Here is a 26,834-nt window from a genome sequence, read left to right as displayed (position 1 = left end):
TTCTCTGGCATCAAAGAATCAGAAACCAGAGCACACCAGCTAGGTATGCATATATTTTCTAGAAGCACCTCTGAAAAGGAGCTTGCAGTGCACTTACAGAGTTTGTAATTTCAAAATTGTACCTATTTTTTTCCTTTCAAACCAATCCGCCATAAAGCATCATCTGCATTTTGGTGCATGGCTATTTGCAGGACTTCATTCGTACTATCTGTCCTGTATGTACGAATTTGTCATTTAAAAAGAAAAATGTGGTTTGTGAGATAATTTTCAGTTTCAGATGAAAAATTAGTAGTTGAATAACTTACGATTGAGACATTTAATATCAGTTAAAGTTTGTTTTCAAGAATGCTTTTCCCAGTGCGAGAAACTCCAGTCAAGAGATTCCTGATTCCTGATTTATTCTTTAGACTGTTAAAACCCATTCTGCAGCCTGACAGGTAATTAATTGAAAACTGTGTTTGTTTTGTTTTGTTTTCCTCTGGTATTTGTTAAGCACTTTCTCTGTGCCAAGCACTGTTCATTCAATCATATTTATTGAGCACTTACCATGTGTGGAGCACTGTACTAAGCTCTTGGGAGAGCACACATTCCCTGCCCACACTTTTCTAAATACTGGGGTAGATATGAGCTTATCAGGTCGGACATGGTACCTGTCCCACATGGGGCTCACAGTCTAAGCAAGAGGGAGTAGGATTTAATCCCCATTTTACAGATGAGGGAACTGAGGCACAGAAGTTAAGTGACTTGCCCATGGTCGCACAGCAGGCATGTGGAAGAGCCCAAATTAGAGCCCAGGTCCTCTGACTCCCAGGCCCGTGCTCTTTCCATCAGGCCACGTTGTTTCTCTCCCAAGTGCTTGGTACAGTTGCTCTGCCCCAAGTAAGTGCTCTGGAAACTCCAGTGATTGAGAGATTGATGCCAACTTGGCTACTGAACGACAGTGTTGATGGCCTGAACATGGTTACGTTTTTAAAAAGGTGGCTTGAATACAACTCTGAACAACTCCTTTTCAAATCATTTTTAAAAGTGATTTTGGTAGATCTGACAACGTGATAACCGTATTGTGTTTTCTCTTTCTGAGGAAAATGTGTCCAGAAAGAGTTAACTGGCCAGCATTGGCCCATACTCTGTAGCCAATGATTTCAATGATTTCAAGTTTTGTCTGACTAAGGATCACAGGGCAGCATGTTATTTCTGGTGCTATGCACATCTCGGCTACCATCAACGATGACAGTGATGCCCTTCCAACACAGACCTATTGTTTCTACTATAAAAAATACAAAAATAAGAACAAAGATCAGTAAGTAAAGAATAATCTTAAGCTTTAGACAAACAACTACACAGGCTGGAAACTATACATGCTTGAAGCCCCTCCACCCAACCCTGCCACCAGAAGTTACCGACATTTTTAAAGTCTAAATGCATACCGACTAAAGCATCTATTCACTTGCTTGCTTGTAATCAATGAGTTGAAATAGCTAAAAATCACTGAATTAGAATGATTCAGGGATTGTTTACCATCAAATCACCCACAGTCCTTGATAAATATTAGTTGAAAGTGGTTGCGTGGCTCAGTGGAAAGAGCACGGGCTTGGGAGTCAAAGGTCATGAGTTCGAATCCCGGTTTGGCCATTTGTCAGCTGTGTGACTGTGGGCAAGTCATTTAACTTCTCTGTGCCTCAGTGACCTCATCTGTAAAATGGGGATTAACTGTGAGCCTCACGTGGGACAACCTGATTACCCTATATCTACCCAAGCGCTTAGAACAGTGCTCGGCACATAGTAAGCACTTAACAAATACCAACATTATTATTATTATTATTCTTGTTTTTTAAAAAAAAACAAATAGCAGTGTAGTCCCCTCTCTGCATCGCACCTGGAAGGTTTCCAGCACTCTACCAGTCTCGGCTGCAGGAGGAAGAGTCAAGCAGAGGCCTAACCATTCTGTTCCTAGCTTGGGCAGTGGCTAGAGAGTGGAAGGCAATCTGCTACGAGTTAAAATTCACCTGTGCTGGGCATCAGCGGCATGGGAGAGAGTCGAGGGTGGAGACTCAGGTTGACTGCGTGGAAGAGGGCAATGGTTGACCACTTCCGTATTTTTAACCAAGAAAACTCTATGGATACACTACCAGAGCGATTCCAAGATGGAGGTGGCACATTCTGGGAAAGAGGTGTCCATGGAGTCGCTATGGGTTGGAGATGACTCGACAGCATAAGACAAGACAAGCAATGTAGGAAGTTACCTAAAATAGTTTCTCCAGGTCACCCCACAGGTCAACCTAAGCATCGATCTCAGGAAAATGAACCAGATCAAATATACTTCCTTTAACTTATTAGACTCCATCTCTGTTCTTCCTGTGGTGGTTGGTGAAGTCCGAGGAGTGTTAACTGCTGTTGCGAAGGGGACTTCCATAGTTCCCTGCCGGCGGGGTGGGGGTAGTAATCAATCAATCCATGGTATTTGTTGAGGGCTTACTGTGTGCGGATCCCTGTACTAAGCGCTTGGAAGAGGACCATACAACAGAGTTGGCAGAAACCTTCCTTGCCCACATCAAGCTTACAGCGTGAAAGGGGGAGAACCCAGGCTCATCCCAGCAGCCTGGAATTCTTCTCTGTGAGGACTTCCTTCCACGCGGGGAAATCCTCCAACACTTCCCTTCTATTGCAGCCTTTCTCCACAGAAAGGGCTTTCTGTTGGGGGAAGTCATTGAGGAGGAAACTGGATGAAAAAGCCCAGGCAGAGCCAGATAGAGCTGGGGAGGAGGAGAAGATGGAGTAGACCATAAGCTCGTTGGGGGCAGGGAACGTGTCTACCAACTCTGTTATACTGTACTCTCCCGAACGCAAGCAAGCAAATTTCACCCTGGGACTTCAGTACTGCTGTTGTGGCTATTAGCATGGGCCTAAATGGGTCCACTGAAAAGGATTTTTCTACAGAGCTAATGGTGCTTCTCCCACTGTTCTGGGGAGAAGCCAGGATTTCCCACTTCCCCACAGCCGGTGGGAGAGAGGGTCAGTGGCCCCAGAGGTTACAAAGCTGAGGGGCTGGTTCCCCAGACCGGAGTGTGACCCCTCAAAGATAAATCTAAGGGACTGCTGTCTTCCACTCTAGACTGTAAGCTCGCCATGGGCAGGGAATGTGTCTGCTAACTCTACTGGTTTGCCCTCTCCCAAACGCTTAGTCCTCTGCACAAAGGAAGCGCTCAGTAAGTACGACTGACAGATTGCTCACCACATTGCCATTGCCCTAACTGGGGTGAAAGCAAGGTCCTTGATTTTGCCATCTTTCACTCCTATGGGGTTTCTCAGGCCTATCCAAACCCACCGAGTGACCCAGGGACTTAAGGGTGCAGGCCAAGTTGTCTAGTAAGGTGTCTGAAACCCTAATCTCTAGCCACAGTACTCTACTGCTCATTTGGTTTTAATTTTGTGTGTTTCTCCTTGTCCTTCTCTTTCATTTCATTTCTGCATTTTTGACTAAAGCTTCACTTTCCTCATTTCTTGCCAGTCCCATCTCCCCCTTTTAATAATAATTATAATAATAATAGTATTTTTTAGTGCTTACTATGTGCCAAGCACTGTTATTATTATTATTATTACTATTACTGCTGCATTCATTAAGCCCTTACTCTGTATCAAGCACTGTTTTACGTGCTGGGGTCACTCCAAGTTAATCAGGTTGGGCACAGTCCCCGTTTCACCTGGGGCTCACAGTCTAAGCAGGAGGGAGTAGGATTTCATCACCACTTTATAGGTGAAGGAACTGAGGCATGGAGAAGTGAAGCGAATTGCCCAAGGTCACACAGCGGACAAGTGGTGGAGCCGGGATGAAAACCCAGGGCCTCTGACTCCCAGGCCTGGGCTCTTTCCACTAGGCCATGCTGCTTCTCTGTAGCATGAAGGCACCTGTAGATGGTCTGACCTACCTCAAAGGAAAGCCCCCTTGAGTCATGCTCACTGTAGTGCATCAAAAATTCCCGTAATGCAATGTCTGAACAGAAATAGCCAATGACACAAAGCTACGAATGAGTCAGAAAAGCAAACCAAATCTAGTAGGGAGGCAGTGTTGCTTAGTGGACAGAGCCCGGGCTTGGAGTCAAGGACTAGGGTTCTAATCCTGGCTCTGCCCTTGCCTGCTTTGTGACCTTGGGCAAATCATTTAGAAACTGTGCCTCAGTTTCCTCATCTGTAAAATGGGGATTCAAAACCTGTTTTCCCTCCTACAGAGACTGTAAGGCTGCCTGGGGACAGGGACCGTGTCTGCCCTGAATATCTTGTATCTACTCAGTGCTTGGTACAGTGTATGGCACATAGTAAGCATCTAATAAATTCCATTAAAAAAGTCTAGAAAAATGTATTGATTAAAATCCTACTTTGCTATTACCATCATCTCGTGATTCATTACAATCCATTTCATGTATTAATAATAATTGTGGTACCTGTTAAGCGCTTACTATGTGTCTAACACTGTTCTAAGCACGGGGTAGATACAAGTTAGTCTGGGCAGACACATTCCCTGTCCCACATGGGGCTCACAGACTAGTAAGATTTAATATTCTTCCCGTTCCTCACTGATTCTCTTTTATAAGAAGTAAAATGGACAGAATATTGCATATTAGAAATCCTTACCAATTCACGTTTTACTAATTCCCATCATTTCAGATAAAGAGAAACAGCTTAGGAGATCAAGGGAAAAAGGGATCTTTATAATTATAATCTATAAATTATAATTTATAATTATGTACATGTTTACAATTATAATTCTATTCATTTTTTGTAATGATGTGTATATATTTAAAATTCTGTTTATTTATAATGATGCTGCTGAGGCCTGTTTACTTATTTTGATGTCTGTCTCCCATCTTCTAGACTGTGAGCCCATTGTGGGCAGGGATTGTCTCTGTTGCTGAACTGTACTTCCCAAGCGCTTAGTACAGTTCTCTGCACACAGTAAGTGCTCAATAATTACGACTGAGTGAATGAATGAATATAATACGCTTTCTATTGCCCGAGACCAACTGAAGTCTAAGTCAATAAACAGCTGATAAAGTATCTGGTTCCTAGTCCTGTCACTCTTTGTGTATCTCAAGGAGGGCAGGTCACAAGTACCTTAAGGTTCAAAGAACATACCCGTTCTTCCCAATACTGTTTGTTGGCCTTCTTAGAGGCGGGAGCTACGTCTGTCTATGCACAGCTTTCTGGCATTCTGTACTCTGAATTTCACAGTACCTACTTCTTCTCTCGGCTATCTACTGGATACGGAGAAGAGACTAACCTCCCCTTTTTCCTATGACCCCAAGTTAGAAATGAAATCAGTCAAGCAATGGTATTTACTGAGAGCTTACTGTGTGCAGAGCACTGTACTAAGTGCTTGAGAGAGTATGAACGAGTTCGTTAGGGATGGGGACCATGTCTGCCAATTCAATAGTACTGTACTCTCCCCAGTGCTTAATACAGTGCTCTACACATAGTAAGTGCTCAATAAACACCCCTGATTGATCGAGTTGATAGGATTCCTGCTCACAAGGAGCTTAACAAAAGTTAGGTAACAAAATCAAGATTCTTTACAACGTAGCCCAGTGGAAAGAGCATGGGCCTGGAAGTCAGAGGGCCTGGGGGCTAACCCTGGTTCTGCCACTTACCTGCTGTGTGACCTTGGGCAAGTAACTTCACTTCTCTGTGCCTGAGTTTCTTCATCTGTAAAATGGGGATTCAGGACCTGTTCTCCCTCCTACTCAGACTTTGAGCCTGATGAGGGACAGGGACTGTGCCCGACCTGATCGTTTGGTAGATACCCCAGTGCTTAGTACTGTGCTTGGCACGCAGTATCAATCAATAATCAATGGTATTTACTGAGCACTTACTGTGGGCAGAGCAACGTACTAAGCACTTGGGAGAGTACAATATAACAGAATTGGTAGGTACTTTCCCTGCCCACAACAGGCTTACAGTCTAGAGGGGGAGACAGATATTAATATAAAGTATGGATAGGTGTTTAAAAAGCATTTAACAAATATCACAATTCTTTATAATCATGATGATAATAATAAAAATAACATTTCTTTCTCTATTGCAGAAGAGAAGCAGCTCTTCTACTCCCCTACTAATAATCCAATTTGAATCAGAAATACACTTCATCATCTTTTAGCCTATTGAGAATAACTTTGCAGCACGCATCTCAATTAAGGCAGTGGAATCCCAGGACCCAACTAACATTGCATCCCACAATGAATGCAGCTCATTAACAAGCTGACTTTCTTTTTTCCCGGGGCAAAGTGATCAAAGTTTGCATTTTTAGCTAAGAGCAGGTTTGGCGAAGTTGAAGGTTGAAAAGCACCAACAGATAATTTCCTTGTTGGTTACAGGAAAATATACCTGTTAGCCCGATGAGAGCAATACAAAGGAAAACTGGCCACTGCTTTTTATTTTACGACAATCCATGACAGTTTAGAAGATCATACAAGTTTTAGGAGCCTACCGCAATCAGTTTAAGACTGAAAAACAAATCTAAACGCAATATTAACAAAGCCATGCAAAGCTAGATCTTTTTCAGCTGAAGACCTAAGCAACAGCACCTTGTAATTAAAATGAGTAGCAGGCAAAATTTGAGGCAATGCCTTTACTACTACTAATACTAATACTAATTGTGGTATTTGTTAAGCACTTTCTATGTGCCAGGCACTGTTCTAAGCACTGGGATAGATTGCAAGATAATGGGGTTGAACGCGGTCCCTGTCCCATATGGGACTTACAGTCTTACTCCCCATTTTACAGATGAGGGAACTGAGGCACAGGGAAGTGAAGTGACTTGCCCAAAGTTACACAGCAGACAAATGGTGGAGTTGGCATTAGAACCCAGGTCCTTCTGACCCCCAAGCACATACTCTATCCACTAGCCCATGCTGCTTCTACTCCCATTCCAGAGGAATTAGAAAATGCTTCTATGGGGAAATGTCTCTCACCTTTCAGGTATTTGTTAAAAAGGTCACAATTTTACTCCAATTTTTGTGCTTAGAAGCAAACTGAAAATCTGTACTTCCCTTCTGATTAGAATGGTGGGAATTTTTGCAATCATCCCTAAAATATGAAAGCTGTGCCTTGACAACCAAATATTTCATAGAATCTCTTGGGGGGGGAGAGAAAAAATTTTAATCAATTCAAATATAGAAAAAATAACCTCCAGGACACAAGTGGACATTTTATGACCAAAACTCAGCATTCCTGGTATGTGGACACTCAATATACTTTCAGGTTTCTTATTAACATTCAATTTTCAGATCTACCTTTAATGATCTAATCTATTATAAGATGGAGCAAGACATGTCAGGAATTGAATAACATCATTCTCTGAATTATCTAGTATTGCTCAGATCTCATTCTGCTAGACAGTTTTAAAGTAATGAATTGGCAGCAAATGAAATCCACATTATAAACTCTAATAATTTGGATGATACATGCGTAGCCCACGATACAGCCATGATGTGCTCTGCAAAAATGTAGGTGTATTTCGGGGTGCAGGCATTCACGATACACCTATTTTTTGGCGGAGCACATACCAGCTACAGCCCAGGGTACGTACAGCTATGGAAAAACGTATCAGGTTACACTTTATGTAAACTAGAAACTTTAATTTTCCTACCCAAATACATTTTTTTGTTGGCAAAACTGCTCAACAGTAGCATGATTTACTGCTTTGCAATTCATGTCCTCTCTCAGTCCACTGGCTGGTGGAGGTGCTAAGAGTTAAAAGGCAGGCAGCAGAGAAGAAAGAACAAGGGCCTGGGTGAATTTACAAATTGGAAGAGCCCTGAATAATCAATCATTACTTGGCTGAATTCCATTTCAATGAAAACACTTTTTCAGGTAGCTAAATGACTGACTTAAACTAATTTTCCTGGGACAATCCTTATGTTTGTTTGCTTCCCTTTGGCCCCTTCCTTTGATACAGATCATCAGAGGTAGGACTACCAAGTTCTTTTTTTGCTCATGTTTTATATTGAATGTAAACCTTGCAGGGTGCTTGGGTGCTTCACTTTTCCCTTCCAATGATCAATTTTGTTATGTATTACTATTTATTACTGTTTGCTCAGATTTTTCTGCACAAAAGGGGGAAAAACAAAGCACATACCACTCGGCCATTAAAATTTCACTATATCCTTAAATAAATGTGCTCTTCCCAATTTCAAAAAGGGAAACAGGGTAACCATCCGGCAGAGCCCTTTATGAACTACCTTTCCACAATCCCATTTCTTTGCAAACTACCTCATAACCATGGGATAGTCTCCAGAATGCACAGAGATGAAAATGATCTTGAAAAAGACATAAGGTTGGTACTGGGGTTTATTCCTCTGAATCAATATTTACTTCTTTTTACATTTGTAAATACTCCCTTGTGCCAAAGGCAGCTTAAACCATCCTGAAAACAGTATTTGGGGCTATGGTAGTAATAATAATATATATCCAGTGCTTCTTGGGTGCAAAGCACTAGACTAAGCACTGGGGAAGAATACGTGGGAGAAAGAGCTACAGATCCTGGCCCTCTAGAGGCTCACGTCCTAAGAATAAAGAGAAGCAGCCTTGGCCTAGTGGAAAGAGCCTGGGCCTGGGATCAGAGCATCTAGGTTCTGATCCCGGCTCCGCCTCTCGCCTGCTGTGTGACTTTGGTCAAGTCGTTTCACTTCTCCGAGCCTCAGTTTCCTCATCTGTAAAATGAGGATTCGATACCTGTTTCCCCCTCCTGCTTAGACCTAGAGCCCCACGTGGGACAGGGATTGTGTCCGACCTGATTAATAATAATGTTGGTATTTGTTAAGCGCTTACTATGTGCAGAGCACTGTTCTAAGCGCTGGGGTAGATACAGGGTCATCAGGTTGTCCCACGTGAGGCTCACAGTCTTCATCCCCATTTTACAGATGAGGGAACTGAGGCCCAGAGAAGTGAAGTGACTCGCCCACAGTCACACAGCTGACAAGTGGCAGAGCCGGGATTCAAACCCATGACCTCTGGCTCCCAAGCCCGGGCTCTTTCCAGTGAGCCACGCTGCTTCTCAATTAGAGAAGCAGTGTGGCCTAGTGGATAGACCACCGGCCTGGAAGTCAAAAGGATCTGGGTTCTAATCCCAGCTCTGGCACTTCTCTGTTGTGGGACCTTGGTTAAGTCGCTTCACTTCTCTATGCCTCAGCTCCCTCATCTGTAAAAAAAAATGGGGATTAAGAGTGTGAACCCAATGTGGGACAGACACTGTGTCCAAGCTGATTAACTTGTACCTACCCCAGTGCTTAGTACAGTGCTTGACACAGAGTAAGCGCTTAACAAATACCATTAACAACACCAACAACGACAACTTGGAGAGACTCCAGCGCTTAGAACAGTGCTTGATACAGAGTAAGTGCTTAATGAATACAACAGTAATAATAATAAAAGGGAGGGGACTGGGACTAGCAAGAGATGAGGAAAGATGAAACTTTTGTCAAAATGCAAAAACAATGCAAAAGAGGACAAGGATAAACACACAAAATCAAAACCAAAAAGCAATAGAGCACAGTGGTAGGAGAGCAGGGTTTTGGACTCCTCACAGCTCAGAGTCCAAAAACAGTCACACCTAGAGCCACAGCTATAGTATGCAGGCTATACTGTAATAATACATTAGAGGCAACAGCAGTAAGGTGATCCATGAAATTGGCTATAAAGCTTACACCAACAGGAAAGAGGAAAGGCAAAGAAGCAATCAAGCTGAACCTTAAATCTCGAGCAAGGTATCTGGATAGGTGAGGGGTGAAAATATGTGCTGGACTGAATTTTCCCAATATTTCCGTTTGACTCACCATAGCTTTGGCCTAAAGTGCAGTTTGGGAGTCTGAGCTATCTGGATAGCACGTAGGCATGAGCTCTGGGAACCGCTTTACACTCTAGAGGTAAGCTCGTTACGGGCAAAGAACATGTCTGCTGATTCTGTTGTATTGTACTCTCTCAAGCGCTTAGTACAGTCCTCTGCACATAGTAAGTGCTCAGTCAATCCCACTGACTGATGGACTGATCGATTTGCCTTTGAGACCACGCGACAACTGTGGTGAAGGGGGTCTAGAATTCTTAACTGTCCATCGTTTTGCAGTTCTCTTCCAAGCGAGGGGATGGTTTTGAAATGAGCCGATTCCCCACAATTCATCATTCAGATCAGAGGCCATTTCTCCCCATCACTTTACTTCTCTTTACTAATTAGCTCTTGTCCTAAAAGGTTCCAGCCCCAACCTGGCCTGAAAGCTCTCGGCCAGCAGACTCACAGCCAGTTCCTGAGGTGGGGGTACCGGTTGCCCGGGCAACCATAAATTCTGCGCTCTTATTTGGACACATGCTGACTACCTATGGCGCCTTTCTGGGAAAATTTAATTTCATGTTCACATTAGCATGAAAAAAGGCACAATTTGGTTTTTTCTCTTTCCATTGTGTTTTTCTCCTGTTGTTGGAAACCACTCAGAAAAGCTTGGGGATGCCCTTTGGTTTCAGTGGATGGAAAACTTGTGTCATTTGAGTATCCACCTATTTACACTGCCCTATTAAAAGGCTGACTGCCTACAGAATGGCCAAATGGAATTAAAGTTTTAGAAAACTGACAGGGAAAAAAGCATGACCATGCCAATGAAGATTTAGTTGTGTACAGTTTTACTTGTGGCTATATGTTTTAAGTATTTCTTCATGAGGGACAGTGGTAAAAATCCAACCTGTGAGCTCGACTAAACTTTAAAGTGAATCAAGGTGTTTTGTTTAATAAAGCACCACTCCCAACTTTTGTCAGTAAAGAAAACAGGCCTGAATGTTAAGAGCATTAAGGCTGTTAACTCCGTAAAGAATTATGAAATGAATTAGGAATTATTGCTCGGGATTATCATCAAACAGAGGCATCAGAATCTCCAAATCCACAAGAATAACAACTGAGTTCTTGAGTCACACAGATGGACCTGTTCAGGAATCTGAAAGAGCTGAAATGGTTTTTTTCCCCCTCTTCAGTTTGGGCTTCCCACCCACATGAAAATGTTGTTGTCTTATGCTGTCGAGTCGTGTCCGACCCATAACGACGCCATGGACCCATCTCTCCCGGGACGCCCCACCTCCATCTGGAATCATTCTGGTAGTGTATCCAGAGAGTTTTCTTGGTAAAAACATGGAAGTGGTTTACCACTGCCTCCTTCCGCACAGTCAACCTGAGTCTACCCCATCGATTCTCTCCCATGCCGCTGCTGCCCAGCACTGGTGAGTTTTGACTTGTAGCCGATGGCCTTCCACTCACTAGCCACTGCCCAAGCTAGGATGGAATGGATACGCCTCTGCTTGACTCTCCCTCCCATAGTAGAGACTGGTAGAGTACTGGAACCTCTCCAGGTGCGACCCGGAGAGGTGACATGAAAATGTACCTGATTAAAAAATGTAGGAATATAAAAAAGGTGATACTCTATCAGGATTTTTTTCCCCCTCAAATCACTCAGTATGAATATCTTCTCACTAATTTATTCATCTGTGTGTGCATGCATGCGTGGGGATGGCAGGGATTCTTTATGCTCGGAGATGCTACTGACGGTGAAATTCACCTGTGAGCCCTTGTGGTTAAAATGGCCAACATAGGACCTACAGTCTTGACCAAATTACCCATGCACGATGTCATGCTACTGTGTTGGTTTGCAGCACTTTGTCCTGTTTTCACCTCTGCCTCATTTCACGATTCTTACTGAGCTTCTGTTGAAGAAGGAGCTGTTTCTCTCTTGATTGCAGTGTGCCATATGTTGGTTTATCAGCTGCAATTCAGCTATGAAGAATTGTCAAGGGTTTTGTTTTACTGTACCCTTAAAATGTTTTCTCTGTCCTCCCCCCTTTTGGTTTCCCAGAGAGCTACCCAGACAGCAGCTATCTGGCTGCCCTACTGCCGTCCCTTCTCCGCAAGGTCCCGCCCAGTAGAGTGTTGAGCTGACCATAGCTTCAATGCTGACTTCAAGGGAGCTTTATTCTAAGGCTTTGTTTGTAAGCCTTCCTGGCTGTTTGATGTTGTGTACACTCGTGAGTGACACAGATAGGCCTGCACGTGGAGTCGGATGTGGCACCTGGTGAGTGGGGGAGAGAAGAGTGCCGGTCATGGAAAAGACTGAACGACCCTATAGTTCCATCAATCAATCATATTTTTCGAGCGCTTACTGTGGGCAGAGCAATCAATCAATCGATAGAGTTTACTGAGTGCTTACTCTGTGCAGAGCACTGTACCAAGCTCTTGAAGGAGCACAACAGAATTAGTAGACACATTTCCTGCCCACAACGAGCTTACAGCCTAGACTTCTAGAGACCTTCGCATTGGCCTGGCACCTTATACCACACTGACACCACAGTCTGTTTGACGGTCTTCCTGAAGATGTGGAGGTCTGCCTTAATTTAATTTTCTATTTTTTGTCTATGTGGTACCATTGGCAAGTGAGCTGCCTAGGTAACAACTGACAGCGTTTAGCTTTCATTATCACTCCCCTTTGGGTGGAGCTGGAGATGAATCGCCCCTCTTCAAGGAGGAAGGTCTCACACTGACCCACTGCTCCACGATGGAAGACCCTAAGCCTCTTGCAATTTATCTTTCTGTACACACGCTTAGGTTTCAGTCTCCCTACTCCCTCCCTTGGTTGGGCCTAGCCAATATCTAGTTCCTCTATCAGCACCCCAACCCTCCTCTTCATTCTCTAACTCCTTGTACCAGCACTTAAATTATCTTTAAATTGCATATTATAAATTATTTATTTATATTAATGTCCACCTCCCCCTCTAACCTGAAAACTCATTATGGGCAGGGAACGTGCCCGCCAATTCTGTTGTACTACACTCCCCCAAGGGCTTGGTACAGAGCTCTGCATATAGTAAATGCTCAATAATTACCAATGATTGCCTCATTGGCTGTCAGCAGTGTGGCCTAGTGGAAAAGCACTGGCCTGGGAGTCAGGGGACCTTGGATTCTAATCCCAGCTCAGCCACTTGCCTGCTGTCTGACCTGGGGTAAATCACTTCACTTCTCTGAACCTCAGTTTCCTCATCTGTAAAATGGGGATTGTATAACCTGATAATCTTGTATCTATCACAGTGCACATAGTAAGCACTTAACAAAATCCCACAATCACTACTATTATCCAGTTGTCCCCTCCCCTTGACGTCAGAGCCAGTGAATTTTGGGTGAAATCCAGTCTAGCTTCTTTTCCGGCTCAAGGAGGAGTAGCATGGCCTGGAGAAGCCTCAAGGCCTAGTGGAAAGAGCCCGGGCTTGGGAGTCAGAGGACCTGGGTTCTGATCCCGGTTCTGACAATTGCTTGTTGTCTGACCTTGAGCGAGTCACTTAAACTGTTCTGTGCCTCAGTTCTCCTGTTCTCCCTCTTATTTAAACTGTGAGCCCCATGCAGGACAGGGACTTTGTGTACAACCTAATTAATTTGTATCTACCCCAGCACTCAGAACAGTGTTTGACACATAAAAAGTGCTTAACAAATACCAAAAAAAAAAAAAGGTATTTTTGCTTCTTTTATATTAGTAGTCTTGCCTTGCAAGCTCAGAATTTCAGTCTTTTACTTTCAAACCCCTAAACTCCATGATATGAGGAAATAATAATGTTGGTATATGTTAAGCGCTTACTATGTGCAGAGCACTGTTCTAAGCACTGGGGTGGATACAGGGTAATCAGGTTGTCCCACGTGAGGGTCATGGTTAATCCCCATTTTGCAGACGAGGTAACTGAGGCACAGAGAAGTTAAGTGACTTGCCCACAGTCACACAGCTGACAAGTGGCCGAACCGGGATTCGAACCCATGACCTCTGACTCCCAACCCCGTGCTCTTTCCACTGAGCCACGCTGCTTCTGGAATACAGCTGTCAATACAAGTTCTTGGTTAGGTTTACAGCTTCCCTGGTGCAAGCTGGGTTTTCTGAACTTATCTTCCCTCCTAACTTTCCCTGTGGATAACCCCACATCGTCCTCCTGTCCCCAGAAGTAGGGGTAGTAGTGGTACCCACTGAGCGTTTACAGCACGTGCGCAGAGCACTGTACTAAGCGCTGGGGCAGAAAAAAGTGAGTTGCTGACCCAACTTCTGGCAGCAGACCTGACCCAGGGCAGCTGGCTCTGGGGAGCATCCTTCTGGGGAGCGTGCGCTTGGGAGGGTAAGGAAGAGAGGGATGGTTGCCTGCCCATCTGGAGCTGCTAACCCACTGAGACATTAGCCCACTTGTCTAGCTAGAACAGGAAATGGCTTCGGTAGCCCACTCGCTGGGGCCTCTCTAGAAGGCTGGAGTGTTATGCTCAGTAGTTTGCCCAAAGGAGTGGGAATAGGTCTCCTCTTGCCGTGGGATGCGTCCCTGGATGCCAGGGGGCCCCCAGCAGCTGGATCAGCAGCAGGGGGCCTCCCCGGGGGCCTGGTCCCAGGGAGAGCCAAGGAACGAGAACGGGAAGTGTGCAATTTGGTTTCCTGAGGAGGAGAGGACTGTTTTGGACCCGTGCTTTTTCCTAACAATAATAATAATAATAATAATGGTGGCATTTGATAAGCGCTTATTATGTGCCAGGCACTGTACTAAGTGCTGGGATAGATACAAGCTCATCAGGTTGGACACAATCTCTGTCCCGCATGGGGCTCACGGTCTTAATCCCCATTTTACAGATGAAGCAACTGAGATACAGAGAAGTGAAGTGACTCGCCCAAGGTCATACTGCAGACGTGGCGGAGCCGGGCCTAGGACCCAGGGCCTTCTGGCTCCCAGGCCCGTGCTCTGATCCTCGTCAGGATTTCATCCTCTTGAGTCGCACGAGTGGTGGTTGGGCCCGTCACCCCTGGCCGGCTGTGGGGCCGGGTTGACCGCCAGGACTTGGCCAGAGTACGCTGGTCTGGATGGGGGAGGGGAAGGGGATTTGCCCAGGGGCTCGGTACCGTGCCCTTCTTGGTGACCAAGCCTCTCTTGGTGGTTGAATTCTTTTCCCTATCCCCAGGTCTTTCCCCTCAGCAGGGGTGAGCTGGAGTTGATTTTGACAGGTAAAGTTGGACAGCAGGTGTTGGTTCATATTTCTACTAAGTTTTCATGTCCCTTGATCGGATGGGTGGTGGAGGGAGAGGGCTGTGGTTGAGAGGGTCAAGGCTTAAGGCTCGGACACAGAGCCCCCGAACCCCCCGGTCAAAGCTATCTCACAACCAAAACAAATCATTCTGCAGATAAGCCCCAGCAGGAGGCATCATCTGTGACCCCAAAATGAAGTGGATCTGTAACCAACACAGTAAGCCGCCAAATTCCTTCCTCTGCATCCAGCTTTTGGCAATCCTGAGAACTGCAAAGCCTGGCCCAAAGCCAATTATGCGCCACTACCTTGCTGCTCAGAGAAGCAGCTCAGCCTCCAAGGGGAGGGAGGCTGGATGTTTCAGCCACGGTCCAAACAATGCTCGTTCACTCCTAAAGAAGCATTAGTTAAAAGCCCCAAACCTCTCCATTCCGGGCTTGGCCTGCTGAGCTTTTCTTCTAGTCACACCATTTGGCTGAATGCTGATCTGGCGGGACAGGATTGGCCGACGGAGAGATGGTAGCAAAACCTGGACCAATAGTTAAAACTCAAGGCACACAAAAAGGGAGGCTTTAGACAGCAGACACTCGAAGCCTCATAATTTACACTGTTCATCATTTCAATTATCCAGAACACAATTTAAAGGAAATTAGTTTGGGGAAACCAAATCCCACGCTGCCTGGGCCTAGATGGGAAAAAGCAAAGGTCCATTCAGCGGGGGTGGGGGAGGGTGAAAGAAACAAAAAACCCACCCAAACAAGCCCACACCTACCTACTTTTTCACGGGGAGACATTTCTGGCTTCGCTTTCAATCAATCTCAAAAGAAGACTGGAACCCAGTGAATTTTGTCGCACTATTTCAGCACTGGCTGAAAGCCACTGGTTTGAAGACAAGCACACAAGGTTGCTTTCCTAGGGGATTTGGGTATTGCGACGTGGTTCCTAATTGACCTGGCAGGGAAATCGGGAAGCTGCCTACCCGACGCTTCATGTCTTTCTCTTTCAATCCTTTCCCGCTTTAAAAATAGAAATGTAGCAAAATGAGAAACACGTTTGGCTCTTAGGACCTTCAAGACAATACGACACCACTTGTTATGCTAAGGTCCTTGATTCTAAGATCACCCTGACTAGGGCTACCGAACGGTAAAGAACCATCGGTTTTCTCCTAGTGGGAGACTGCTTATGAATATCTTTTTAAAAGGGGTCTATTTTTCTCATTTGCGTTCTCAAGCTTTTTTTCTCACCCCGATAAATGCTTCACACAGCAATGCTTGATAAGGGATGTCAGTGAGTCGGTCAGTCAGTCAATCAATCACATTTATGGAACCCTTACCATGTGCAGAGCACTGTACTAAGCACTTGGGAGAGCGCAATAGAACAAGATAGCAGATACATTCCATGCCCACAACGAGCTTACAGGCTAGAGGGGGAGACTGCCGAAAATAAATAAAATTACAGATATGTACATACGTGCTGTGGGGCTGGGAGGGAGGATGAATATAGGGAGCAAGTCAGGGCGATGCAGAAGGGAGTGGGAGTTGAAAAGGAGAGGAGGGCTTACTCAGGGGAGGCCTTTTGGAGGAGATGTGCCTTCAACAGGGCTTTGAAGTGGGGGAGAGTCATTGTCTGCTGGATTGTTCCAGGCCAGAGGCAGGACATGGAGGAAAGGTCGGTGATGAGATAGATGAGATCGAGGTACAGTGGGCAGGTTAGCATTAGAAGAGCAAAGTGTGTGGGCTGGGTTGTAGTAGGAGAGTAGCGAGGTGAGGTAGGAAGGGGCAAGGCGATCGACTGCTTTAAAGCCACAGTGCAAACACCTCCCCACACTCACTTTGGCCCTCTTTTATACAGCTACCCTTCCATCGTGTCAAGCCCAGTACATGTCTCCCACCCCTCCCTTTTGGAGTCACCGCAGAGCTGAGTGGGGAGGGTGGGGGAAGCATCTCTAGGACTGAGGAAAATCTCTTGGGGTAGGTCCCTGGCTAGCGATGGTCCAGGGAGGGGCCCCCTTCAACTGATGGGGCACCGGCCCCCAACCTCAAACCAGCTTCTGGCAACCCAGTTAACTGCTGCAGGGCAACTTAAGCTTCCCCCTAGTGGCAGTGACCACAGTAACCAGGAGGCTTGATGTAGCGGGGCCTCGGGGCCTAATTCCCCAGGAGGATCTATGCCTGGGGGTTTCCCTCCGCCCAAAGGAATTAGAAGTAGCCCGGCCTGTCCCCTCTCCACTTGGGTGGCACCTCAGATTCTCATATATGGAATGGGGCTGAGAAGGGGGAAACGAACTCACACTCCTGGACTTTCATTTTCTCCTCCTCCCAAGATTTCTTTCATATTTTCCCAAGCACCTAATACAGTGCTCTACACATAGCAGGTGCTCAATAACCACCACTGGGATCAAACAAAGGTGCTGACTGAGCGCGTGCTGTGTGCACAGCACTGTCCTAAGTGTGTGGAAGAATACAATACGACAGAGTTGGTAGACACATTCACTGCCCACAAGGAGCACGCAGTCTAGAGAGGCAGACGATTTTATTATTGTCATTTCACATGGGGAAAAAGATAATAATATTAAGAGTGGTATTTGTATGCTCTTAGCACAGTGCTCCACACACAGTAAGCGCTCAATAAATACTATTTATGGACTAAGCGCTTATAATGTGCCCAACAGTGTACTAAGCACTGGGGTTCATAGAAGACAATCAAGTCAGATACATCCGCTGCCCTACATGGGACTCTCAGTCCAAAAAGGAGGGAAAACAGGTATTTTATTCCCATTTTACAGATGAGGTAACTGAGGCACAGGTCTGTACTCTTTCCATTAGGCCATACCGCTTCTCAGGACAGAAAGAGATTAAGTAACGAAATTTTTGCAAGTCCACCGAGGCAAAAGGTGGAGTCACAAGCTGGTTTAGACTGCAAAGTAATGGTAATGGGCCTTCCCTTCTATTTCGCTAAATGGGAAAATGAAGAGTAAATACATAAGCTCTATCCTTCATATAAGGTTTAGAGGGTGCTATTTTTAAGTTATCTTTTTTCTTCTACCTCCTTCAGTTTCTAATAATAAAATGTCAAATCTATCATATTATATTCTTTGACCATAAAAATCTTGTTTCATTCTGCTAGTTAAAATGAAGATTTCTTTTTTAAAAAGTTGAAATTCTGGAAGAAAACAATCATAAGAATGAAAAAGCACCAGAAGGTTTTGGTTTTAGGATTTGAATTATTTTTAACTAAACACAGTTGTTTTTAAACTTAAGAGATTCTGAAAAAAGTTAGATCTTGACTTTATGTCCATGGAATTTGTGTTGCTTATCAAAAACTTATGGAAATAAATGTTACTATCTCTGAGTGCAAGGGTGGCAACTTGCGAGGGAGGAAGGAGCAGAGACAATGAGGGCCATTGCAAAATACTGAGTTGCTCACCCCTGCTGTCCCTCCATGCCATGGTGTCTCTGTTTATTTTCTTTCTTTCCTTCTCTCTTTCTTTCTCTCTCTCCCTCTCCCTCCTGCATATTTTTTACTTCAGCCCAATTAAAAAATCAGCATCTCTATCTCTCCCCCATATCTCTCTCTAGATCTCTCTGTTTGGCTAAGGTCTTTGGGACTACCTGGTTTTGGATGAGTCCCTGTTTCTGCCAATGGGTCTTTCTTTGCTTGGTCTCTGGTTGTGCCATCAGGTCTCTCTGGGTTAAGTCTTCTGGAAGTCCTGCCCACTGTCTGCCCTCATGCTCAAAATGAAAAATTGCCACATGGAAGAACAAATATTTAAAATCACAGTAAAGGAAGAGGGTCATAGTTGACAGAAAAAAATGGCTAGAATATCAGACTATAACAGGCTAGTAGTACATCTGGTCTCTTTCAAGAAGCTTGCATAAATTCATGAGCATGTAATTCCAAATGGACTGCCGGAAGGTAAGTACGTGATAAAGGGGAAGCAATTAGAGATATTAAGACCCTACATCCCCAGCTATTAGTGCGGGTGGCAAGGAAGAGGCAGTGTGGCCTAATGCATTCTAAAGTACTTATTACAACAAATGGCCCGGGAGTCAGAAGGTCATGGGTCCTAATCCCGGCTCCACCACGTGTCTGCTGTATGACCTTGGGCAAGTCACTTTGTCTGGGCCTCAGGTACCTCATCTGAAAAATGGGGATTCAGACTGTGAGCCCCACATGGGACAGGGACTGCGTCCAACTTGATTTGCTTGTATCCACCCCTGCGCTTAGTACAGTGCCTGGCACACAGTAAGCGCTTAACACCCATCATCTTTATTTATGACCAAAAACCTCTGATGTGAAAAAGAGTGATTAAAGGCCCAAAGCAAGTCCAAGGAGTTTAAAAATGAATTTCTTCCTCATCTGGAGTGTAGTGATTGTACAGAGCTACCCTTTAGAAATGCTGAGTAACAATCAATCTTTTTGTTCCTCTGTAAAAAGCTTAGAGCCTCATTGTTTCTGACAGTTTTTTTAAAGTCCATTTTCTTGCAATATTTAAAATATTTTAGAGGTGTTGGAAGCAGGATTTTCTCATTTTAAAGTATGAAAACAAATTTAAGCAGGAGGACCAATGACAACACGGACAATATTGTAATTGGAAGAATGTTCCCTCCTCGGATGACCACTCTCCCGCCTTCATATCAGTCCATCAATCAATGATATTTACTGAGTGCTTACTGTGTGCAGAGCACCGTACTAAGCTCTTGGGAAAGGACAATAAGATAGAGTCAGTAGATAATAATAATAACAATGTAGGTATTTGTTAAGCGCTTACTATGTGCAGAGCACTGCTCTAAGCGCTGGAGTAGACACAGGGTAAACAGGTTGTCCCACATGAGGCTCACAGTTAATCCCCATTTTACAGATGAGGTAACTGAGGCACAGAGAAGTTAAGTGACTTGCCCACAGTCACACAGCTGACAAGTGGCAGAGGCAGGATTCGAACCCATGACCTCTGACTCCTAAGCCCTCTGAGCCACGCTCCTTCTCTAGCCACGCTACTTCTCTATCTGTTCCCCATCTACCAGAAGCTTACAGACTAGAGGAGGAGATAGTAAAATAAATTATAGGTGGATAAGGATATAAGAGCTGTGGGGCTGGGGCTAGGGTGCTTAAGAGCTTCCCACCCAAGGACAGAGGCAAAGCGGAAGGGAGACCTTAGACGTGGAAGCCTCTTGGAGGAGATGTGATTTTAGAAGGGCTTGGAAAACGGGGAAGGGACGTGGTCTGTCAGATATGAGCTGTTATTTAGACTGGGTGAACCCTATGGGTCAGGGACTCTGTCTAGCCTTATTATCCTGTACCTACCCCAGCACTGAGAAGCAGTGCTTGACACATAGTAAATGCTTAACAAATATAATAATAACAATAATAATAGGCAGGAGGGAGTTCCAGGCCAGAGAGGGAGGACATGGGCAAAAGTCAAGCCAAAAGCCATAGTGGAAAAATGTATTTTAGCAGAACTGAATGCATTACAGATGGCAAGCTGATAGCTTTACTAACATCAACAATCAAAAGGAAAACACGTCAGAACTGTTAAAACCCTTGCATTCTAATACCAGTGGCTTCACTTGGCAGTAGTTTCTTGAAACAATTCAACTCACCATTTCTTGGGTTTCGATAGCGGTTTATACTTGCTGAATTTTACTCGCCACTCCAGAATTTCTTTACAGTGCTTGCACACTCCATCATGAAGTTTTGCATTATTTTTCTTGGAAAAAAAAATAAAGAACACTTAATTAATGACTTCATCCAAGCTAGACAAACACAAATGACAAGAGCACCCAATTCTCTGGAACGCCTCATAGTAGGTCAAGATGTTTCTTGTCTTGTTAGAAAAAGCATTTACCCTGTTAAAACTTAAGCCTTCTCTCCTTTACAACAATTAGACTGTAGCTCCTTGAGGGGAGGGACCGTATCTTTTAGTTCTGCTGTACTCTTCCCAAGTGCTGAGTAGAGTGTTGATGAATCAATCAATTAGTGGCATTTACTGAGTGCTGACGGGCGAGACTGGAGAGAGACGGGCCTGGGAGTCAGAAGGGCCTGGGTTCTAATTCCGGCTCTGCCACTCGTCTGCTGTGTGATCTTGGGCAAATCGTTTCAACTCTCTGGGCCTCGGGTCCCTCATCTCTAAACATGGGGATTGAGGCTGTGAGCCCCACGGGAGACAGGGACATTGTCCAACTTGCTTAACTTGCATCCACCCCAGCGCTTAGTATAGTGTCTGGCACAAAGTAAGTGGTTAACAAGCACCATGAAAAAAAGACTCAGCCCTGAGACTTCAGGACCGAGAACCTGCCAAGAGGAATGGATTTTATTAGTGCTACTGGTTTGCCTTCCCTGCCGATCTTGTCGTTGTGGGGGTCCAGAGTGCGGTGAGGGAAGGTGGCGGCGGCGGATGGGGGTGCAGCCCATTGGGAAGTTGTTTTTTTTTACGTGCGAGGCCCATTTCAAGCCAAAGGGACAGCGGCACAGGGCCAATTCTAGGCCGCAGCATCCCGACCTGAAAGGTGGACCCTTTTCTCTTTCCTTCAGCGCTGCAGTTCGGGAGGCAGGGCGGGCACCCATGCTCCAGTAGGTGCTCAATAACCATCACTTATTGATTGATGGAGTGAGGACCGCAAGGCAGTCCAGAGGTGAGACCTCAGGCTGAAGGAGGGGGGCGGCGCGGAGGGAATCATGGCCACAGAAATCAAAACGGGAGAGGGCAGTCTGCACCTGCTGGCAAGCATGAAAAGAGCCAGGGCAACGGCCCGGGGAGGAGGACCCCAAAGTTCCCCATCGGGTCCGGGCCCACATGAGCAGGGGCATGGTCCCCTCACCGGCTTTCTCCCCGCTCCCACCCCAGACGCACCCACTAGACCCCTCGCTCCTGGCCTGGAGCCAGCAGCCGTGGCCAAGTGAAGCCAGGATGGCGGTCTCACTCCCGGCCCTCTGCTAGCAGATTACAGTCTCCTCTCTCGACCTGGAAACTTGTGGGGATCCCGCTGTCCACCCCCTCTTGTATCAATCAAACGACCACATCTATTGTGCACTTACTTTGTGCGAATTACGCTAGAACAATATCACAGAGCTGGCAGACGCATTCCCTGCCCTCAACGAGCTCACAGCCTGTAGCTCTCCTTCTGCCCCAAGGCCCACGGGGACAATCCGAACCCTTCCTTTGGTGGCGGGCTGTCCCCCGTACCCTCGGGCCTCCCGCCCCCACACAACACCCACTTGCCACCGCCACTTTTTTGAAGCTGCCGGAGTGCTCTGGTAAAATCTTTTGACTCACACCCCTGGAGCGGGGAAAGATTGAAGCAGTGAAACTCAAACTGATCCATTTTGCCACTTGTGAGCAGCAGTCGTAAAAGAGCTGGAGGGGAAAGAAGTGAGGCGACGAGCCAGAGTGGGGTTTTGAAGTTTCTGTAGATTTCAATTATCCAATTCTCCACCGCAAAGGATGACTAAGGGCTGGTGTGGAGTAAACTCCCAATTATCGGCTTTTCTCAAACGCTGCTGGCTCTGGCCATTAGGCTCTGGGACTTGTTTTCTCCACTTCTCCTTACCATCAGCCCCACGTTCCCTACACCCGTTTCCTCCCACCTCCGAGTAAACAGCTCTAAGCCCCCTCGAAACTTGAATATCGGCTTGCAGAATCAACCGCCGGGGCCCAGGCTCTTGGAGAGAGCAGCCAAACCGGCACGGTTCATTACCCTCCCCAGCCGCAAGGAGAAAGTCGAGTCTATTTGCCAATCCGACTATTCCAGGCTACGGCTCCCTTCCTTGAAGATAACACGAGCAGATCCTGGGAAATGAAGTGGGGAAGGCTTTGTGGTAAAGCAGCTTGGATTTGTCATTTCCACAACGTGGGTTCGCCCTCCACGTCTGGGGTAGCACTCCACGAGCAAATTAGGAAAGATTCGTCCCACGCCATGCAGCTGTGCTGTCGGGAGAAGCAGCTGGTTAGGGAGGGTGGCATCAGACAGAGGCGCGGATTCTAGAATGGGTTCTAGTTTTCCTTAAAAGCCTGGAATTCGTCAAGAAGAAAACCCTTAGGTTATCAGAGAACCGGGGTGTCCTTTCCTCGACTTTCAGCTCGGTCTGAAATTAGTTAGGGATGTTAAGGGTTCGGTGCCTTTTCGACGAGGCCCAAGTATGGTGACATTATCAACCGAGCGGCAGGAAGGGCCCCCTTCAACCGTGGCGGTGACGGCAGCACTTGGGAGCCTCTTCCTCCTCTTCGGTGATCTAAACCGCGGCTGCCGCCGCCATTACCGCCCCCTGCTACTGCTCTCTCAGTGCCCTGCTGGGAGTATGATGGAAATTCCTATTCATCCTCAGCCCTAGTAAGCTCGCTGTGGGCAGGGAACGTGTCAGCCAACTTTGGTGGGTTGTACTTTTCCAAGCGCTCAGTACAGCGGTCGGCACACAGTGAGCGCTCAACCCATACCAAAAGCGGAGGCGCTAACTAAATGGGCTCATCCTGGGGCTGCGATTCCACCAGGCGGGAGTGGTGGAGGAGAAGCTGGCCTCAGAAATGGAGGAGTTCTGTCTCTCACCTCTTCGGGCCCCTAATCTCTGCTTCCCGGCTCCCACTCCCCTCTCCTCTGCCCAACTATGCCACATGGGCACTTGCCAACTTCCTCAGGAAGAGGTTTGTCCCATTGTGTCAAGCACGTGTTTCACTACTTTACTCACTCCCCCTTGGGAAGCCCAGACAGGAAGGATGGGGTCATTAAGGTTAAGCTCTGCCAGGAGAGGTCAGGACTGAGAGAGAATGAGGGACATTAGTCACTTTTAAACCTTTAAGTAAAACATTTATGGAAGAACCTCGCTCACTCTGTAATAAATGAGCCGACTCCCTGATGCATGACTGAAATTCGCTAAGGAGAAGTGTGAAGAGAAGAGAAGCAGCATGGTCTAGTGGTTAGAGCACGGGCCTGGAAGTCAGAAGGACCTGGGTTCTAAACCCGGCTTTGCCGCTTGTCTGCTGTGGGATCTTGGGTAGGTCGCTTCACTTCACTTCCCTGTTTCTAGACTGTAAACCCCATGTGGGCAAGGACTGTCTCTCTTTGTTGCCGAATTGTACTTTCCAAGCGTTTAGTACAGTGCTCCGCACACAGTAAATGCTCAATAAATATGACTAACTGAATGAATGAATGAATGAACTTCTCTAGGCCTCAGTGACCTCATCTGTAAAATGGGGATTGAGACTGTGAGCCCTATGGGGGACAGGGACTTTGTTCAACCTGATGACCGACCTGCATCTGCCTCAGAACATAGAACAGTGCCTGGCACATAGTAGGTGCTTTAACGAATACCAAAAACCACCACCACCACCTGATGGTCTCATATCTACCACTGCACCTAGTACAGTGCCTGGCACATAGTAAGCGCTTAACAAATACCATTAAAAATAATAATAAATGTGGTATTTGCTAAGCGCTATAAAAAGGCAAGGGAAAACTCTGTCTTCTACAGCTCCAAGTTGTTGTTGTTGCATCTTTTGGAGCTAAAATGGGAGAATTCCTGGTTGGGTGATAGGGCCACCTCCCTAGAGGGGAACAATTTTATTTTACTGGCTCTGCCCAGCACAGAGGCCGGAAATAATCTGGCAACTAGGGCTGCGATGAAGCTCTTTCCACTATCTGATCCGGTGACTACCCGCTTTTTGGAGAAGCACTTTTTTTTTCCTCCAGAAAGCAGCAAAACATATCTGTTCATGAGGGTGAGGCTAAAGTAACATTTCCACTTGTAATATTGCATTGTCCTTTCATTTCTTATCACCTTTTCCTGTGCCCCAGCTTTCATTTTATAGAAAATCTTCCAACATCATCATTATAAGCAAACCATTTATCGGGCACAGCTTACTGTGACACGCTACAGCAGCTTCTTCTTAGGAAGTGCAATAACCGAAACTGGCAGATGTCTGACAACCAGATGAGGAATCGGGAACTAGGACTGCTGCCTCATCCCTAAAATTAAGCAAGATAATACCATCCTATTTAAAAGGGATGTGTAGCTAATTAATGCCACAAACACTTGGAAGAGACATAATTGAGCAGGTGCTAAATAATGAAGCATTTTGCTTTTTTAAATCGTGGTCTCACGTGCGGCTCGAAAGGATGAAGACCTGTTGAACAACAATATTCCCTTCGACTAATTCCATCAGGAATTCTCTTTTAACCTTCAAATTTCAAAATACAGTTCTCTTTTATATTCCAAGATCGCATCCCTGCTGATGAAATTTTCTTCCATGTGTAGGGTTGGCTGAAAAGGTCAACGTGTGACAGAGAGCCCCCGAACCGCACCGTGCCCACACAAAGACCGTCCCCCGTGGCACTGTTGTATTTTCCAATTGCCGCACCTGGTCTGTTATTGTTTTGCCTCGGTCTTGCAATCCTCGCAAAGCCTCCACTCAAAAAGATCTCCTTCCCTAACTGGATCGGACCAGGCCGATATCCTACTGCCAAAGTGTTTCCCATCTCCCCTGCTTTGGGTTGGTCCACTTGAGCTATTTTGATTTTTTTTTTTTGTGGTATTTGTTAAGCGCTTACTATGTGGCAGGCATGGTACTAAGCACTGGGATAGATACAAGGCTGTCAGGTTGGGCACAGTCCCTGTCCCGCATGAGGCTCAGAGTCTTAATTCCCATTTTAGAGACGAGGTAACTGAAGCCCAGAGAAGCGAAGTGATTTGCCCAAGGTCACCCAGCAGACAAGCAGAAGAGCCGGGATTAGACGTCAGGTCCGTGCTCTATCCACTAGACCCCACTGCTTCCCCTACTCCCTCTCTCCCTTCTCCATGGCCTTTGCACTTGGATCTGCACCCTTTAAGCAGTTAATAGTCACCCCACCCTCAGCTCCACAGCACTTGTGTACAGATCCATAATTCATTTTAATGTCTGACTCCCCTTCTAGACTGGAAGCTCCTTGTGGGCAGGGAGCGTGTCTACCGACTCTGCCGTACCGTGCTATACTCGTGTTTAGTCCAGTACTCGGCCCACAGCAAGCACTCAATAAACACTATTTATTGACTGACTGATTTCCTGTCATCCCCTCTCCATGCACAGGTCCTATCTCACAAAACCAGGCTTTGGTAAGTTAGACAGGACATGTGCATGGAGGTTGCCTCTAGGAGCCTCGGTAGCCGACACGGAGTTTATGCACCCAAGCCGCTTCTTCCCACATCGTGGCATCCTGCAAAGACCATACTATAATAATAATAGTATGTTACGCACTTACTATGTGCCGAGCACTGATCTAAACCACCCAGTCACCTCTAGAAGTTGGGAACTTCCTTTTTATTCATTCATTCATTCAATCGTATTTACTGAGCGCTTACTGTGTGCAGAGCACTGTACTAAGCGCTTGGAATGTACAATTCGGCAACAAATAGAGACAATCCCTGCCCGACAACGGGCTCACAATCGAAAAGGGGGAGACAGACAGTAAAACAAAACAAGTTTTTAGAGAAGCAGTATGACCTAGTGACTAGAGCATGGGTCTGGGAGTCAGAAGGACCTGGATTCTAATCCCGGCTCCACCACTTCTCTGCTGTGACCCTGGGCAAGTCACTTGACTTTTTTGTGCCTCAGTTACCTCATCTGTAAAATGGGGATTAAGACTGTAAGCCCCTTGTGGGACAGGGACTGTGTCCAACCCTATTTCTTTGTATCTACCCCAGCACGCAGTGCGGTGACTGACACAGATTAGGTGCTCAATACCACAATTATTACTGTTCTCACCTTCAGCATTTTGGGAAAAGTGTTTATTCAATTGGACATTCAATTACTTCTCTT

At 45.9% G+C, this 26,834-nt stretch overlaps 1 protein-coding gene and 1 non-coding gene across 2 annotated transcripts in view; both read right to left on the bottom strand.

Annotated features, from left to right (window-relative positions):
* Positions 1–26,834, bottom strand: part of CX5H9orf85 (chromosome X5 C9orf85 homolog) — a 75,220-nt gene that overhangs the window by 2,372 nt on the left and 46,014 nt on the right. The window contains exon 2 of the mRNA XM_001505581.5: positions 20,653–20,759. Within this exon, the coding sequence (XP_001505631.1) occupies positions 20,653–20,759 (107 nt within the window). The remainder of the gene's footprint in view (positions 1–20,652; positions 20,760–26,834) is intronic.
* LOC114808601 lies at positions 11,258–11,394 on the bottom strand. Its single transcript, XR_003756447.1, has one exon. It is a non-coding gene; the product is annotated as a small nucleolar RNA SNORA7 (small nucleolar RNA).

The sequence above is a fragment of the Ornithorhynchus anatinus genome, chromosome X5 (genome assembly GCF_004115215.2).
Source record: "Ornithorhynchus anatinus isolate Pmale09 chromosome X5, mOrnAna1.pri.v4, whole genome shotgun sequence".
Lineage (NCBI taxonomy): Eukaryota > Metazoa > Chordata > Mammalia > Monotremata > Ornithorhynchidae > Ornithorhynchus > Ornithorhynchus anatinus.
Note: the sequence above shows the minus strand (reverse complement) of the source record. Positions and strands in the feature narration are given on the sequence as shown.